This window comes from Typopeltis vanoorti, chromosome 21 (genome assembly GCF_054136105.1).
Source record: "Typopeltis vanoorti isolate ZY-2024b chromosome 21, IOZ_Tvanoo_1.0, whole genome shotgun sequence".
NCBI lineage: Eukaryota > Metazoa > Arthropoda > Arachnida > Uropygi > Thelyphonidae > Typopeltis > Typopeltis vanoorti.
Window position 1 is genome coordinate 60,002,816 of NC_143569.1, and position 20,084 is coordinate 60,022,899.

Here is a 20,084-nt window from a genome sequence, read left to right on the forward strand (position 1 = left end):
ATCCATGTGTGTGTACGGGGCTGGTTTGCCTGCTTGCAGGATGAAAAACCTCAGATAAACTGGGGGTAAAAACTCTGCTGTCCATGCCCAAGACCAGCTAACTTGGCTATGGCTGAGGAAGATCCTTAAGCTCCTCACGTCGGCGACAGGAATCGAACCTAGGACACTCCTTCCCCAGGCATATGGTTGCAAAGCACAAAGCCACTAGGCTAACCGCGTGGACTAAGCAGTCATGAAATTGTCTTTTCTAAGTATTCACAGGTGAGCACGTTTGAAAGTTGTTTATTACTATTTCATTTATAATGTAAGTTATCTCATTAATCAGATATTTTCATTCTTTGGTTCCTCTGTTTGATTTTTTGAATTCTATCATTAAAGCAAAGTATTAACATCCAGAAGAATAAGGATAAACCTAACATCAGAAGAACTGAAGATTTGCACAATCAATATAAGGATTATTAAAGGAAAGGAAATTGAACTTTCAGAAGAATTGGAAAAGTACCATGTGGACATAATTACAGAGACAAAGAAGACAAAAACAGGGGAGGTCTTACTAAATAATAAGTACAGGATATTTTCAGACAGTAACGATCAAGGAAAGGAAGATGTAGTAATATCATTCAATACCAAACATGAAGATAAGCTTCTTGATTGGAAGGCAATTTCAAGTACAGTTATATGATCAAACTTCAAAATCGGGAGATGGACAATGAAACTTATTTGTGCTTATGGTTCCACAGAAGGTTCTTCTAAAGAAGAAGTGGAGGAATTTTTTGAGTCATTAGAACAGGCACCTGATGTGAAGAAAATGGAAAAAAGTGGTCCTTGTTGGGGATTTCACCAGCAGAGTAGGAAATGAATCCCACCAGACATATAGAAACATTTGGGAAATTTGGAGAAAAGGGCATAGCTAATAATAATGGTAAGTATTTTTATTAAGCAGGATAAAAATGAATATTATACTGAAAACAACAGTATGTAAGAAAGTTTTTAAAAGAATTAAAGTTGAGCAACTTTTATAGGTAAATTATAGACTTGATTATACAAACATTATTGAAGAAAAAAATGAAACATATTGAAAACAAGAACCAAACCTTGGAGTCTCAGTGGCAAACTCAGAAGAAGGCATTCATTGATTTAGCTAGGGAAGTATGTGGTGAAGTTGTCTGTAAGGATAGAAAAACAAGAACACCAAGATTGACACAAGAAGTAAAAGAAGCAGTCCTGAAAAAAAAAGAAAGCATACCAAAAGTTCCTAGAAAATAAGTCAGCAGATGTTCTAAAAGAATACAGAAAAAATGTAAGAGATGATCTAAGCTATGTGTATAAGTAGCTAAACAAAAGTCATGGTGAGACTTTGGTAAGAGTATAGAAATAAATATCAGGAAGGTGGCTGGAGGCTATTGAAGAAGCTCAGACATGGAGGAAAGATTACTGTAAAAGGAATCCTAGATGTCTGGAGTAATTACTTTGAAAGACTGTTAAACAAACAAAGCAGTGACAGAACCATACTAGAACATTTTCATTTGCATTTCTCTTGAAAATGTTCTAGTATGGTTCTGTCACTGCTTCATTTGTTTTTAAGTAATTAATCCAGACATCTCTGATATCTTTATTTTCAGTTTTCATGTCACTTTTATTATCTTTGATTCCTTTTACAGTACTTTTACAATACATACCAATACTTAAAGTAGAAAGAGCAGCCAAAAACTTGAAATGTGGAAAGGCAGCTGGTGTAGATGATATTCAACCAGAAATACTCAAATCAATAGGTATAAAACTTTTGCAGGGGCTACACTACATAATTCAGAAGGTTAAATTCCCAATGATTTGGAGTCAAACTCTGATAGTACCCATCTATGAGAAAAGAGGTTCAGAAACTTGGAGAAGAACAAGCTGAGTTCAGGCCAAATAGAGGTTATCAAGATCAGATTTTCCACTTTAAGACAGTTGAAATCATGGGAATATGACAAGGATCTGTACTTAAGTTTTATATATCTGGAAAAGGCAAAAGACAAGGTACCCAGAGAAAAGCTTTACAAAACACTACAATTATATGAGATGAATGGAATATTATACAGAGCAATACATAGTCTATATTTAAGTTGTCAATCAGTAATTAGAATTGAAGGAAATACAGGAACATGGTTTGATGTAAAATCAGGAGTGAAACAACAGATGCACATGATTTCCACTCTTATTTATCATCTGTATGGATCACATTATGAAAGAAAGTGGCATTAGGCCTGATATTAGAATTGGAGATGTCAAACTTAGCTCTTTGCTTTATGAAGATGATGTTGTACTCCTGAAGACATCTAGGTCAAGTCTCCAGGATTCTCTAACTAAATTGAATAACAGTTGTAATAAATTCGGCATGAAAGTAAGCAATAAAAAGACCAAAACTATGAATATAGGCAGGAGCATAGAAAACTTTAGCTGCATTCTGAATGGAGATCTTGTAGAATAAGTAAAATATTTCAGCTATTTTTGGCACACAGTTTTTAGTGAAGATGGCAGGTTAAATCTGGAAATAGACAACAGAATAAGTTAAGCTGGTATGATGGATAATCAGCTGAATAAATTTATATGGAATAAGAGAGAAATTAATCAAAACGCCAAACTAGCAACATACAAGACAGTGTTCAGACCAGTTTTAAGTTATGGATCTGAGAAAATTGGGTTAGAAATAAAGCACTTGAGACCACAGATATGAGAGTTCTGAGAAAAATTAGTGGAATAAACAGATGGCATCAATGGCAGAATCATATTAAAAATGAAGATATTAGAAAGGAACTTGACATTATTAACATCCAAGAAAGAGTCAGCAGAGTTAATCTAAGTGTATTGCCACTTAAATAGAATGGGTGAAAAAAAAAAAGTTTAACAAAACAAGTGTTTAATGCCAAGATGGCAGGAAAGAGACCGGGGAAGATGCCAAGGTCTAAATGGATTTATTCAGTCAGAAGTGCCTTAGAAGCACAAAATATTAGATATAACAATATTGGAGTGTTCACAAGTGATAGATTGATTTGGAGGAAAATTATTGATAGGAGATTAGTAATAACGTAAACTTAATCATATAATGCCATCATAGTAACCTAAACACCCTTTTGGGGTTCATATCAGGAATTTGTTGATGATGAGTAGCAAAATATTTTTCCCAATTTTAAGAGGATTTCTAGCATCAAATGCAAATTAATTAATTTTGATTATAATTCTCTATCTCATGAATGAATATTTTCATAAAGAAATCAAATTAAAAAGAATAGATAAATAAAATAAACAAATTCAAGTGTTAAATGGGCTTAATTCATAATATTCATGCCTTTCTGTTGTGTTTGTATTATTATTTAGGTGATCTCTGCTACACTTCGGTGTCTGACTTGGTTGCTGAAATGCCCTCTTCCCTCACTAAAAATACTAACCATAGATATTACCAGCAGACTTTTTGTATTGGTAAATAAATATGCTGGTACTGGAATGAGCCAAGGGGATAATGCTGAAATGGTTTCTATGTGTTTTAAGGTAAGATATCTACTTGTGTATATATATATCTGCATATCGTAATGAGAGATATAGTGTGCATTGCACAACCTCTCTCTCTCTCTCTTTTATACAGTGAAACCTCTGGTGAATTCGTCACTAAAAAACACACGTACTAATCACAGTAATAAGTTTTAATATGTAAATATTTCATCGCAAGTATCTTGGGACATCCTCAGTACAGTAATTCAAACAATACTAGGAATAACATACAGTTAGGGTGCGTGATTACAATGGAATCTCAATATGCGTGCAGTAACATGTTATAGAAGTAAATTAAAATATAACTGAACAATAAATAAATAAATAAAAAATAACTTGTTTATAATATATATATATATATATATATATATATAAATATATAATAATAATAAATAATTTGTTAACCTGTGTAACTCAGTGGATGTGGCGTTTGCACACCACGACATTTGGCCGCATGAAGGAAGACTTGGTTTCGAGTCTAGCCAGCAACTAGAGGAAATTTTTCTAAGCCTTTTTTCGACTGGTTCCCGAGTTAGTTGATCTCTGGCACGGGCAAGTGGGTTTTTCGTCCCGGAAACTCAAGAAAATCGACCGTAGAACCCACATTATTTCAGACATTAAATATATTGTGTTAGGGTTAGGGACCACAAGATGGCGGCACATCTGAGCCGTCTCTCTTCACTGTGTACCGTTTAATTAGCGATAGCCTTGGGCCATCTATCTGTGATTGGTACCAGTGGAGATTGAGCTGCCCATTCAGTCTCCAAAAGTTAGATAGGGCTAAATGGCCTCACCTACTCCCGTATATGGGAATAAAAAGGCGTTAGCTTATATTTTTTTTTTTTTTTTTTTTTTTTTTTTTTTTTTTTAATAAAAAATAACATATATAAAGAGACTTTAACACAATTTTGTATGACAATTTCCTATACTTTAGGAATAGTAAGAACATCATTGCAGTTTAAATTAGGTCTGTGTAGTAGGGCTTCAGCACTTTCTTTATATAAAGATGTAAAAGTTTCGGCTTTTCCCAATGGATCCTATGGTTTGGGTTTCTAACTCCTTGTTGAGAGAGACCGGATTTCTGCAGTTTGAAAAGATGAATGTGGTCTTGATGTTCCAAGGTGTGTTTCTGAATAGATCTACCTGTCTGTCCAAAGTAAGACAAATTGCAGTAGCATGGGATCTCATAAACACCAGGTAACATCAGAGGTGAGAGTTTGTCCTTAGGAGAAGGTAACAAGTTATAGATCTGGTTGATGGGTTTAAGTAGTGGCAAAATTGTATTTCTTCATAATTTTTGAAAGACGCTCGGAGATGCCTTTGACATAAGGTATGGGAATCCTGTGGGCATCTTCTTCTCTAGGTTGATGTGTGGGGAAGTGACGGATGATTTTTTGAGTTGTTTTAAGATTATATCCATTTAGTATGGCTGTGTTTTTGATTATTTCTAGTTCTTGGTTTAGAGATTCTTCAGAGGAGCAGAATTTGTGTGCTCTGGTAACTAGTGATTTAACGATGCCAAATTTCTGAGATGGATGATGAGCGGAAGAATTGTGAATGTAGCCACCTGAAAATGTGGGCTTGCGATAGACAGACTTGGCGATGGAACCGTCTTCTTTTCTTTGAATGTGTAAATCCAGAAAGGAAATAAATACCCTATGGAGATTCTTTTTCTATCGTAAAGCTGATGCGAGGGTGAAGAAGGTATTTTTGATCTAGAAACAGTTGTAATTCTTGTTCAGGATGATCCCAGACTGCAAAGACGTCATCGACATATTGTAGCCAATTTTTTGGTTTGGGTTCAAAAGTGAAAATTTTATCTTCCAGGTGTTCTAGAAACAGGTTTGCTAAGTTTGGTAATAAAGGAGACCCCATTGTTGTTCCTTCTTCTTGCTTGTAAATTTTACCTTTCCAAGTGAAGTAACCGGATGTAATAACAAATTTGAATAATTCAACTATATCAGATGGAAATTTTTGAGTTAATAATTCAACTGTTTCTTTATGGGGAATGTTAGAGAAGAGGGAGACAATGTCGAAGCTAATTAACAAATCAGTTTTTAACAGTTGAACGTCTTTTATTTTTGCATGAAACTCTATGGAATTTTTGATTGAAGAGGCTGAGTGGCCTATGTGAGGACAGAGAAGGTTAGATGAGAATCTTGATAACTTGTAAGTCGGACTGCTAATAGAATCTACGACAGGTCTGAGTGGAACATTAACCTTATGAAGCTTAGGTAAGCCATAAATTCTAGGAGGTCTAGCATGGTATCGCTTGAATTTTTGAATTGTTTCTTCATATAAGGAGGAGGTTTCATCAAGTAATTTATTTAATTTCCTGAGTGGACGTTTTGTAGGATCATAATTCAGTTTGGCGTAAGTATTACGATCTTGGAGTAGTAAATTCATTTTTCGGTCATATGAATTGGTATCAAGAAGCACAGTGGTATTTCCTTTGTCAGCTCTGGTAATGATTATGTTCTTATTACGTTTTAAGGAGGTAAGAGCTTTCAATTCTGATGGTGGGATATTTAAGTCCGAAGGTTTGGCATCATAGATTATTTTTGCTACCTCGAAATTTGTCTTACTTTGGACAGACGGATAGATCTGTTCAGAAACGCATCTCGGAACATCAAGACTACATTCATCTTTTCAAACCGCAGAAATCTGGTCTCTCTCAATACTGAGTTGAAAACCCAAACCATAGGATCCATTGGGAAAAGCCGAAACTTTTACATAGATCTTTATATAAACATAAACTTTTACATAGATCTTTATTATAAAGAAAGTGCTGAAGCCCTACTACACAGACCTAATTTAAACTGCAATGATGTTCTTACTATTCCTAAAGTATGGAAAATTGTCATACAAAATTGTGTTAAATAGTCTCTTTATATATGTTATTTTTTATTTATTTTTTTATTTTTTTTTTATTCAGTTATATTTTAATTTACTTCTATAACATGTTACTGCACGCATATTGAGATTCCATTGTAATCACACGCCCTAACTGTATGTTATTCCTAGTATTGTTTGAATTGCCGTACTGAGGATGTCCCAAGACACTTGGGATGAAATATTTACATATTAAAACTTATCACTGTGGTTAGTACGTGTGTTTTTTAGTGATGATCTCTCTCTCTCTCTCTTTTCTGGTGTGGGTGTGTGGAGGGATTGGGCTTGAATGTTAGTATTGGGCTGTTTGGTGTTCATTTAATAGGCAATGTTGCTGACATCACAAATTGAATTTGCAACTTTTCTGGTGTCAGGTAACAGTTTATCATTTAGATAACGAACACTGATCTATAAGATAAAAAGAAGTTGTTCTTTCACTTTACAAGGCTTGATAAGATCACATCTGGATTACTCTATGTAGATATGGCATCTTAGTTGCAAAGGAGATATAGAAATAGGGGTGGGAGATAATAAATGGACCTGGACTTGTGCATATGAGGACAGTTGAGGGAATATGGTCATCAAAGTTTGAGGGAATAGACTGAGATTATTAGATATGATAAAAAGTTAGTATTTTTGCCAGAAACTTTTGATATGCTTTCTTCTTTTCCTTCACTGCCTCTTTAACTTCCTGTGTCCACCATGGAGTTCTGATTTTTCTATCCTTGCAGACAACCTCACCACATGCCTCTCTGGCTGAATCAATCAAGGTTTTCTTTAAGGCTTGCCACTGAATCTCTAAAGTGTGGTTTCTGTTCTCAAACTCTTTCAATTTTTCTTCAATAATCTTTGTGTATTTTAGTCAACAGTTCACATCTGAGAGCTGCTCAACTTTTATTCGCTTTAAAACTTTCTTACGTGTTATTTCAATATGAAATTGAATTTTATCCTGCTCAAGATTAAATAGTGATCACTTCCAATTTCAAATCCTCTGTACACTCTGGTGTCCTGCACAAGGGAGAAAAACATCACTATCAACAATAACATAGTCAATGAGACTTTTCTTATTTCTTGCCTCTTCTCTCCATGTGAATTTGTGCACATTTTTATGTGGTGGAAGATGGTGTTAGTAATAACCAGTTCATGTCCTGAGCAGAAATCCAACAAATATTTGCTATTATTATTAGCTTTGCTCTTTTCTTCAAATTTTCCAAAATATTGTCTGACAATCATTTCCTACTCTGCTATTTAGATCCCCAACAAGGACCAGCTTTTCCTTTTTTCATTGTGTCAGATGCTTTCTCTAAATCCTCAAAAAATTCCTCCACTTCTACCGTATAATAAATTTAGTTTAATCCTTTATCCAAGTGTGAGCAAACCAAGTTTGCACCTGAAAGTATCTTCAGGACTGGAGTAAGGTGGTACAACACCAGGACGACTCCTTGCAAAGGTGGAGAAAGCTATCAACCCTCCTATCTCCCATAATGCAAAACACATCTCCTTGCAGATATGTCTAATGTTATGCATTAAGGGAAGGGCCACTACCCAGACTAGTGGGAGCCAGGCCCAAGTGGAGATACCAGCCAGAAGCATTATCATCTCTACCTATAGGAATTGCCAAATGGTGTGCCACCTTTTTAATAAATTATTCTGAATTTAGAGAAAGATGTTGGAAGTTTATTTTTCACTTGGTTAGAATATAATAAATTTAGTTTAATCCTTTTTCCAAGTGTGAGCAAACAAAGTTTGCACCTGAAAGTATCTTCAGAACTGGGGTAAGGTGGTACAACACCAGGGCGACTCTTTGCAAAGGTGGAGAAAGCTACCAACACTCCTATCTCCCATAATGCAAATTTTGCATTATGGGAGATATGGTAATTTATTAAAAAGGTGGCACACCATTTGGCAACTCCTATAGGTAGAGATGACCTTGCTAATGCTTCTGGCTGGTATCTCCACTTGGGCCTGGCTCCCACTGAAGAGACCACAATAAAGGTCGAAACTAGTCTGGGTAGTGGCCCTTCCCTTAATGCATAACATTAGACATATCCGCAAGGAGATGTGTTTTGCATGGGAGATAGGAATGTTGGTAGCTTTCTCCACCTTTGCAAGAAGTTGCAATGGGTACCACCTTACCCCAGTCCTGAAGATACTTTCAGGTGCAAACTTTGTTTGCTCATACTTGGATAAAGAATTAAACTAAATTTATTATATTCTAACCAAGTGAAAAATAAACTTTCAACTTCTACCTTAGTAGAACCTTCTGTGGAATCATAGGCACAAATAAGTCTCATTGTCTAGTTCTCCATTCTGATATTTGCCTACATCACTCTACTTGAGACTGCCTGCCATTCAAGAAGATTAGCCTCGTATTTAGTGTTGAATACAATAGCTACTCCTTCTTTTCCTTGATTGTCATTGCCTGAATATAACATTTTATATTTATTGCTCAGAAATATCTCACCAGTTTTTGTCTTTTTTTTTTTTCAGTCACCCCTATTATGTCGATCTGGTACTTATCTAATTCCTTGGCTAGCTCCATTTCTTTGCCATTCAGGCTTCTTATGTTGATAGCACCGATCTTTAATTTTCGTGATGTTGAGTTGGGATTTGTTTTCAGATTTGTTCCAGTAGCTGACTTTTCGCTGTTCACCCTGGTTCCCTGGTGAAAACAATGGGGGGGGGGGCTTGTTTAACTGGGTGATGCCCCAGCCGGCATGAAATTTTGTCATGTTGTACCATCATTTTGTAATTTGGTTTAAGCCAATACGAATTACAATTTGGTCGGCTAAATCCCAAATTGCCTGCCCATCCTCATTCATTCAGTATCCAGGTAGATACCCAACAGGGTGCACCACAAGAAGGTGAGGATTGGACATTAGGTCAAAAGTCCTGGTCGGTTCTCCGCATTCCTTTAAAGGCTATGTGGAGGTCTCCTCTCAGTTATAAAGCTTTCACCCTTAGCTAAACAAATGTATTAGTTAATTATTATTCCTATACATGTATTTTTCTTCTCTAAACACTACCATGAGTGCAAATAATGGGTATCAACTTTTCAAATTCTTCACCGAATTTAAAGTATCTTGTGATTACAAGATGTGAATGGGGGATTTTGGTGAGATATACTTGAATAAATTATAATTTTAGACAACTTGAAATGGGCTTGGTGTATAAGGATTCCATTTTTCCATGACATTGTACACATCTGCATACATTATTATAGAGAAATCACTTGAACTCTATAAAATTATATAGACCTTGCTATTAAATTATATTATAAAATTTTTTTCCTTGAAGAATATTCTCTTTCCAGTCTTTTAAAAGGTTTATATGATACAGAAGGTCTCTTTGAATTATGAACTTTCAAAATACATTGATTAATTTTAATAAATCAGTCATATGAGTGCTAACTCACATGTTCAAGCAAAGTAGTTCCTCAGAAACAATTGTGTTGGGGTATGATGTCTTCTTCTTCAACCTTTTGGTTCTGTCCACTACTGGACAAAGGTCTCTCCCAATGATTTTCCAGATCACTCAGTTTTCTGCCTCTCCCATCCATCATGGAGTTTTCTTTCTTCATAACTTGAAACCAAGCTAAAAAAGATACACAAGATTACAGAAAGCAACTATAATCTATGTGCTGCAAAATATTGATATTTATAAATATTTTTGTTAAAAAATACAGTTTTCTTCAAGGCAGTTTTATATTATTTATAATGCCAAATATGTAAGGTTTATTTACATATCTGAATTTTAATTTCATTTGTTTTTACTAAATAAATGGAAAGATTTTTATGATAATGAAATTGACTATTAAATTATTTAAGGAATTTACAACGTATACTGGAATATTAATTAAAATAAACTTTAATAAACACTTCCTATATTTCGGCAATGTCACATTGCCATCTTCAGTGGGAACATATAACTATGAACGTGCATGCAGGCACTACAAAAAAGCAAATAAGACAGAAGAGAGAAACTACTGTTGGTCCTAGAGTCCTAATGATGCTCCCTAGCGGGCTATATTGAGTTGTCTTGGCTGTTGGGCTGATGTTCTCATGATGCAAGCTTCCCAAATTTCAGGCAGTCTCGTGCACCCAAATTTGTTGAGGTTTGAAGAATTCTTTAGAGCTGAAGCTGAATCTATGAATAATCTTTCATATTTAAACTTGTTTCGGTGTATTAACGTGCCTTTCTTCCAACGTATTCTGTGGCGGATATCTATAGCATGGTCTGCAAGATCAGAGTAACTGTACTGGTGAAACCAGATGTAGTCTTTATGTTCCGAAATCCTGACATTTGCTGTCCAGCCTCTTTGGCCAAAGTAGGATAGTTTACAGCTGCAAGGGACCTGATATACCCCAGGTAGGTCTAGAGAAAGTGGTTGGTCTTTGGTGGAGCAGATAAGGGATGCCAATTTTTTATATGGTTTGTAACAAGAAGTTAGGTCATATTATTTAAAGATTTTGGTTATTTTTTCCGAGGTGCCCCGGATATAGAGAATGGTGATGTGTTTAGTGTAATCTTTGTTATGCGGGGGGAGAGATTGTGGTTATCTGGTTTTAATATTTTTTGGGGGTGTAACCATTGGCTAAGAAAGTATTAAGGATGTGGTTTAGTTCAGTGGTTAGGACATTTTTGGCAATACCCATCAAAAAATTTGAAAACTTGAAAAAGGACTCTACCTCCAAACTGCAACAACGTCTCAACACTGTAGTCAACCTTTCTTCCATTACTCTGAAGCCTGAGGCACTCAACGCACTGGCATGAGACCACAATTTCGCCATATCTCCAAAGAAATTACCAGCCGAAGGAATAATGATTCAAATAGAACGTGGTATCCACAGCCTTCCAAACCATATTGCCAATAATATCAGACTGGATGTAGCCGGTGTTCTCACCAAAGCAAGACCACCAAAATCAAACATACCCAAAGATGAATATAAACTTCTACAAGAAATGAAGAAAAACAAAGAAATAGAAATAGAGCTCTCATAATACCCATATAAAAAAGGGAAATAAAAGTGAATGTAAGAATTACAGAGGTAATTCTTACATTCCCTACGAAGTGTTCCTGAAAAAGATTTATGCAAGTATACTTGAGAAGGATTGAAGAAGGGAAGCTTGGTGAAAAAAATAAGGTGGATTCAGGCCAATAGAGGCTGTCAGGATCAGATTTTCACTTTACAACAAATAGTTGAGAAATTGTGTTAATATCAGAAAGATCTGTATTTAAGTTTTGTAGACCTGCAAAAGGCATATGACAAGGTGCCAAGAGAAGACTGTTCAAATTGCTACAGTTATATGGTGTCAATGAGGCATTATATCAAGCAATACTTTGTCTTTATTTGAGTTATAAGTCAGCAGTTAGAATTGAAAGAAGTACAGGAAGATGGTTTGATATTAAGTCTGATGTCCGACAAGGATGTACATTATCCCCTCTGTTATTCATTATCTATATGGATCACATTATGAAGGAAAGTGGTATTAACCTCTCTACCAGCCATGGTGGATGAAATAGTGAGACCTAATTGCACTTCTTATCCATGTTATTCAATAGGTGTTATAAAATCATATCCAGATTTTGCTGGACGTCTATAGGCATTCTGGCCGGTTGGGGTGTTAAACCTGATATCAAAATTGGATATGTTAATCTCAGCTCTTTACTTTATGCAGATGATGTTATACTTTTAAATAAATTCAGTACAAGTCTGCAAGTTTCCCTGACTAAATTGAGTAACTGTTGTAATAGATTTGGTATGAAGGTAAGCAATAACAAGACAATGAAAATATCAAATGCATCATGAATGGAGAACCTATAGAACAAGTGAAACATTTCAGCTATCTAGGCATAATTTTTAGTGAAGATGGTAAATTAAATATGGAAATAGACTACAGAATCTACAAAGCTGGTATGGTAGGAAGTCAACTGAATTAATTTATATGGAATGAGAGAGAGAAGTTACTCAAAACACTAAATTAACTGTAAATTAATGGGATCGATAAGTTAAAATTGGTTCAAACCAATTTTAACTTATGGATCCGAGAGCTGGGTCAGAAGTAAATCACTTGACCAAAGACTGTATTAGCAGTTCTTGGTAATAGGAAATTGATAGGAAATTCGTAATGATGTAAGGCTTCATGTAGTACTATCATAATATCCTGTACAACCCCTTGAGGGCACATGTGAAGAATTTGATAATGATAATGATTTCAGAATTCAAGGAAATATAAAGAGAATCTTTATTTTTATATCTTATTGTGATGGGATTTGAACTTGCAGGCTGCAAGTTCAAATCCCATCACAGGTGTGGATGTTTGTGATTGTCCTTATTAAGTGGGATGAATTTCATCATCTACCATATATCTATCTATCTATCTATATATATATATAGTGGAACTTTGGCTGTCGAACGCCTCTGTTCTCGAACATGTTTTCCGAACAGACAAATGGCCGCATGCTGAGCAGTAAGGCGGGAAAGCATCTGTTGCACGGCAGCCTTCGTTCAGTGCAGACACCTGCTCGAATTTGCAATGAGTTTTCTTGATTTTCTTTGTGTTTTTTTTTTTTTTTTTCATAAATTATTAATAATTAAGCCACCATGGGGGCCACAGAAGAATAGGGATAGCAGCAAAGCAAAAAGAAAAGTTGTTAGAACCATGGTAGAGATGAAAAAAGAAATTATATCCAAACATGAAAATGGTGTTTGTGTCTTGGATCTTGCTATGCAGTTCGGTATGGCGAAATCAACGATATGTAAAATACTCAAAAATAAATAAATAAAGTTTTTATGGAAGGGGACTCACCTCCTTCCACTTATGCCATCAACTCTCCTCCGTATGTATAGTTAAAGTGAAGTTAAATTTTCGTCTTATTTTATCTATTTATTGTGTTTATTCTTTTTATGTAGGATTTTATGCATTTTCATTATGTTTGTATACGATCTAATGCATGAAGTACTGTTGAAAAGGTTTAAATAAACAATCATCTGGGGTTCAGGAACAGATTAATCCATTTTACATTAATTCTTGTGGGAAAATGGTTTCAGTTTTCGAACAATTCGGTTTCCAAACAGCCTTCGGGAATGAATTAATTTCGACAACCAAGGTTCCACTGTATATATGTGTGTGTGTGTGTGTGCGTGCGTGCGTGCCAGCCTGGTTGGCCAAGTGGTTAGTGTATCCGCTCTCCAGCCAAGAAGCTGTGAGTTCAAATCCCGCATAAGCATGGATGTTTCTAATTGTCTTCCACCTTCATACATTCATTCACCCACGTATAGATACACTCTCCCAATATGGACCAGGTCACCATGGGAATAGTAGACCCAACACTCCCACAATGGGAGAGGCTTTCACCCTGCAGTGGGTAGAAAAATATGCTGTTCATCATATATATATATATATATATATATATATATATATATATATATATATATATATATATATATATATATATATGATGAACAGCATATTTTTCTATATATATGTATGTATACTAGGGGGCTTTCCTCCCCCCCCCCCCCCCCCCCCCCCCCGACGCCTACGGTTCCCCTATCTGAGTTCCGGACTGGTAGGTCAGTTCTCCTTGAATTTTGAAGACTCGTAAGGGGGTTCCTCCTGCCCTGGAGCCTATGGCTCCTTCCCCCCCCCCCCCCCCCCCGCGAGTTCCAGGCTGGTGGGCCAGTTCTCATTGAATTCTGATGACTCGAAAGGGGATTCCCCCCCCCCCCCCGGGTGCCTAAGATGCCCCCTGCGAGTTCCGGACTGGTAGGCTGGTTCTCCTTGAATTCTGATGACTCAAATTTTGAAAACTCGAAAGGGGGTTCCACCCTCTGGTGCCTACGTCTCTCCCTGAGTTCAGGACTGGTAGGCTGGTTCTCCTTGAATTTTGAAGACTCGAAAGGGTTCTCCCCCTGGTTCCCAAAGCCTCCCCCCCCCCTCCCGAGTTCTGGACTGATGGGCCAGTTCTCCTTGAATTCCGATGAGTCGAATTTTGAAAACTCGAAAGGGGATTCTTCCCCCTGGTGCCTATGCTGCCCCCCCCCCCCCCCCGAGTTCCAGGCTGGTGGGCCGGTTCTCCTTAAATTCTGATGACTAGAAAGGGGGGGTACTGGCGCCTACTCCCCCCCATATGTTCGGACTGGTGGGTCGGTTCTCCTTGAAGTTTGAAGACTCGATGGGGGGTTTCCCCCCTGGTGACTACTCCCCTGCAAGTTTCGGACTGGTGGGTCAGGTTCTCCTTGAATTCTGATGACTCGAAAAGGGTCCTCCCCCTGGCTGGTTAGGCTGGTTCTCCTCAAATTTTGAAGACTCGAAAAGGAGGGTTCCAGCGCCTATGGCACCCAATCCCCTGAGTTCCGGACTGGTAAGCTGGAACTCAGGGGATTGGGTGAACAGCCAAATCCCCTGAGTAAAATAGCCAAGGCACAATTGCTTTCGAGGAATGCAATCCCAACCATTTTAAAGTGGTAAGTGTACCTAGGCATGCTACGCACATCCATTTTACCTGCCATTGATGCACTTTATGGGAATGATCAATTTCTCTTTCAACGAGATGGTGCACCATCACACTACCACCGAGAGTTTGCAGGGACAATGGATAGGACGAAGAGGTTCAGTTGAGTTCCCCCACGCTCTCCTGATTTAACACCCTTGGACTTCTACCTAGGTGAGGGGGGGAGACTCTAAAGGATGTAGTGTATCATAGAAAACCAGCTGCACTGGTGACCCTTTGGAAAGAAATTGAAACAACATGTGCAGCAATCCCACTGGACACTTTGGCCAACGTTGCCAAAGCAGTAGTTCACTGTAATCATAAGTGTCTGGACGATAATGGTAACCACCTTGAGCACCTCGTGTAATTGTAGAAGTCAAAGATAACTTGTATTCATCCATTCATGTCAGTATAAATTTAGTATTACAATTTTTATACCTTTTTCTTTTGCTGAAAGTGTGTATACATTTTTTTGACGGACTCTCTCTCTCTCTCTCTCTATATATATATATATAATATATATATATAAAATTAATATTTAACTGACTAGAACCTGAGAAAGTATAATACAAAAAACTTGAATAAATCACGACTAGTTTCATCGGTGTCCCGACTTCTTCAGGCGAGTAAGAAATAACAAAACTTATAAAACTAACAAGGTAAAAAACATGGACTTTCCAGCTTAATAAAAAGAAGAAGAATAGTAACAGGCATATTTGAATTGATGACCACGTGCTATTGTTAGCATGAGTTGAATGTGTGTGACAACTAATTTTAGAGTGCGAGTACTGGATTACTGCGTTATGGGAATCAGGCAAATTGTAGCTCAAATTGCTGTTCATATGTGAAGAGTCCAGAACTATTTCTTTGGATTCTATAATTCGTCTTTCAAATTCATTCTTGCATATATATAAATTGGTTGTGCGGTCCCAATCAACTTGTTGTTGATGTTCTTCGAGGTTAGAGTTGGCGGTGAAAAGAACATGACTGGAAAGGGCGCTCACTTGTGTTCTACTGTAGATGTCACATCTATGTTCCTCAGGACGTGGTGAAATAGATTTATCTGTCTGGCCATAAAATAAGGTCGACCACAATCGCACATAACTTTATAAACACCAAGAAAATGCAGTTAGTTGTGTTTTGGTTTTGGTCGACTCAGAAAAGAACGAAGTTTTGGCACAGCTGTATAGTCAGTCTTTATGTTGAATTTCTTCATAATCCTAAATAGTTTTGGGGTAAGGAGCTAATAAATGGTAACTGTATGTGAGTGATAGAGTTGGATTCACCTTCTTGTCGAGGTTGTGGGCGTGGTCTCAAACGTTTAGTGGTGTTACATGATGAATATGCATTATTTAAGGTGTTTTTCAGGAAGTTAAGTTCTGTTTGAAGGTCTGTGGAAGTAAGACATCTTGCACGATGGGCAAGGGTGGAGATGATGCCAAGTTTTTGAGGAGGGAAGATGAGAAGAGGCATGCAAATATCTATCAGTGTGGGTGGTTTTTCGAAAAATTGAAAATTTAAGACAGTCAGGTCTACTGATCTTTAGATCCAAGAAGGGGAGAACGTCGTTAATCTCTAGTTCTGATGAGAATTTAATGTTCTGATGTTGATTATTGAAATGGTTTAGGAAGTTTTGTAGTTCCTCTAAACCATGTTCCCATATAAGGAAGATGTCATCTATGTAACGTAACCACAGTTTAGGTTTTAAAGTAGCTATAGAAATAGCTCTCTCTTCAAAATCTTGTAAAATAAATATTAGCTTAGACTAGGGATAGAGGGCTGCCCATATCTATCCCGCTTGTTTGTTTATATATTTTATCTTCATAGCAGAAATAGCCAGAATTAATGCAGTGTGTTAGTAGAGCAAATATTTTCATAGAAACCTTGTCCTTAAGAAGATTCAGAACTTCATCTGTAGGTACATTTGTAAAAAGAGACACAATGTCAAAACTCACCATTCTGTCAGTCTTCGAGATTTAAATTTTTTATTTTTGAGATAAAATCTTCAGAGTTTTTGATGAAGGAGGAGGAATTGCCAACTAGATGCTTTAAAGAAGCTGCAAGATATTTAGACAGATTGTAAGTAGGTGAGTCAATACCTTCCACAATAGGTCTTAAAGGAGTATCAGCCTTGTGGATCTTAGGCTGGCCATACAAACGAGCAATGGGGGGATGGAGAGAGTGGAGAGATAGTCTTGAGTGTCTGGGAAGTTCAGATGTAGATTTCAGAAGATTGTTTGTACTGTTATGAAGTTCTCTTGGGGGATCACTTTCTAGAATAGAATAGACATCAGAACTTAATAAGTTGTTAATCTTTGAACGATAGTCAGATTTGTCTAAGATTATAGTTGCGTTTCCTTTATCAGCAGGTAAGATAATAATATCATTGTTGTTACGAAGCAGGTGGATTGCTTTTCTTTCTGTCGGAGATAGATTATCTGTAGGATGACGACTGTTGTTTATAGTGAAGATGGCATCGATCCTAAGTAGATTCGCATTTTGTTTTGGTAACTGCGCAGCCGCCTTTTCAACTTTTGTAAGAAAGAGTTCTTTAGGAATGGAGATCGGAGAAGGAATGAAGTTAAGACCTTTTGAGAGCACACTAAGTTTTGCAGTAGAAAGTGTGTGTGAGGATTTGTTAATCACAACATTTTTTAAATTTTGTGAATTGATATGGGGTTGGCAAGTTTGCTCCTGTTTAAGTTGGTTGAATTTTCTGATGAGAATTAATTTGTTGGAGTGTTGCGATCTAGAAGCACGGAGAGAGCTTATGTTTTTAATATCGATCCAGGACTTGTTATCTAAAAATGAACTTAAGTTATTTTCTAAAGAATCTCTTTTAGAGAAAAAAGAAGCTAATGTGGGCTTGGTATCTGTGATTCTTTCATTTAATAAATCAAGTTTAGCCTTGCGGTAGATATTATAAGCACGTTTAGTGCGAATTGATTCTTTGAACTCTAAAAACTGGAGATGACAGAGTGAAATTTGCATCTTTTCAGAAAAACTAACCTGTTAATGAATAGTCCAATTTTTACCAGAGTTTTCTGATATTCCTTGATATGATGTACATTAACCTCATCAGGAGGTAGATATATATTGTTATTAGGATTGACTTGGGATGCATACATTTATAAAATTTTTCGAAAAACCACCCACACTGATAGATATTTGCATGCCTCTTCTCATGAGTTCCCTCCTCAAAAATTTGGCATCATCTCCACCCTTGCCCATTATGCAAGATGTCTTACCTCCACAGAAGAAGACCTTCAAACAAAACTTAACTTCCTGAAAAACACCTTCTTAAATAATGAATATTCATCTCATAACATCACTAAACGTTTGAAACCACGCCAACAACCTCGACAAGAAGATGAATCCAACCCTATCACTCACATACAATTACCATTTATTAGCTCTCTTACCCCAAAACTATTTAGGATTATGAAGAAATTCAACATAAAGACCGACTATACAACTCTGCCAAAACTTCATTCTTTTCTGAGTTGACCAAAACACAACCAACTGCATTTTACGCTGGTGTTTATAAAGTTATGTGCGACTGTGGTCGACCTTATTTTGGCCAGACAGATAAATCTATTTCACTACGTCCTGAGGAACATAGATGTGACATCTCCTACAGTAGAACACGAGCGAGTGCCCTTTCCAGTCATGTTCTTTTCTCCGCCAACTCTAACCTCGAAGAACATCAACACCAAGTTGATTGGGACTGCACAACCAATTTATGTATATGCAAGAATGAATTTGAAAGACGAATTATAGAATCCAAAGAAATAGTTCTGGACTCTTCACACATGAACAGCAATCTGAGCTACAATTTGCCTGATTCCCATAGCGCAGTAATCAATTACTCGCGCTCTAAAATTAGCTGTCACACACATTCAACTCATGCTAACAATGGCACGTGGTCACCAATTCAAATATGTCTGTTACTATTCTTCTTCTTTTTATTAAGCTGGAAAGTCCATATTTTTTACCTTGTTAGTTTTATAAGTTTTGTTATTTCTTACTCACCTGAAGAAGTCGGGACACCGATGAAACTAGTCGTGATTTATTCAAGTTTTTTGTGTTATACTTTCTCGGGTTCTAGTCAGTTAGATATTAATTTTATAAATGTATACATCCCAAGTCAATCCTAATAACAATATGTGTGTGGTTTCTAGAGTGGGATTTCTAGACTATGGGAAAAAATTCTTATATCACCCACAGCACTGGTGTATTATATGTTTACAATGCTTCACATCTAAAAGTGACAAAAAAAAAAAATAAACATTTAAGTTTTCTAGATCTGTAATGGCATATGATAAAGTGTAAGGGAAAAGTTGTTCAAAACTAATTATATAGTATAAGTGGGATATTATGCAGACCAAAAAATTGTAATTTACCATTTAGGATTGAAGAATTATATAGGAAGAAGATGCAAAATCAGATTTAAGACAAGTGTTATTCGTCACACTCTCTCTCTCTCTCTCTCTCTCCACTGTTGTTCATCATCTTTACAGATCAGATTATGAAAAAAAAAAAAGTGCATGAAATTTGGTATTTGATAATATATTCAGCTTAGTTCTTCACTTTATCCAGATCATGGTATACTCCTAAATAAATCCATCAAAAAGTCATCAGCTATTTAAAAAAAAAAGTGTAAAAATCAACATTAACAAAGACATAAACTGGAAATTGGCAGAACATAGAAAACATCAACTGCAGTTTCAATGATGAACCTATAAAACTGTAAAAATCAGCTATTAGGCAGAATTAAAAAAAAAAAAAAAAAAAAAAAAAAGAATAACAACAAAATATTAAAATAGATAATAGAATAACCAAACCTGATGCACTGAGAAAGAAGCTGAATAAATTAATATATGTAATAATAGAAAAATTGTCCTAAATACTAAATTATGCATGGAACTATTTGAATTGCCAGGGAGGGGGCAAAGGGGCCTTTCCCCCCCCCTCCAAAAAAAGGTTAAAATATTTTCCAAAATACTTTTCCTAATTAAAATTCATTTTTTTTTATTTATGTTGTGTCATGTCGTCTATTTCTATACTACTTATGAATTAGCAGTCACATAAGGTGAGAGTACCCTATAGCAGTGTTTCTCAACCTGTAGTCCACAGGCAGACTTAAAATAACCAAATAAATCTATAT

At 36.3% G+C, this 20,084-nt stretch overlaps 1 protein-coding gene across 1 annotated transcript in view; it reads left to right on the top strand.

The window, feature by feature from the left end:
* The window catches only part of LOC150094892 (small subunit processome component 20 homolog), a 468,852-nt gene that overhangs the window by 352,449 nt on the left and 96,319 nt on the right, over nt 1-20,084 (top strand). The window contains exon 43 of the mRNA XM_090410975.1: nt 3,358-3,528. Within this exon, the coding sequence (XP_090267101.1) occupies nt 3,358-3,528 (171 nt within the window). The remainder of the gene's footprint in view (nt 1-3,357; nt 3,529-20,084) is intronic.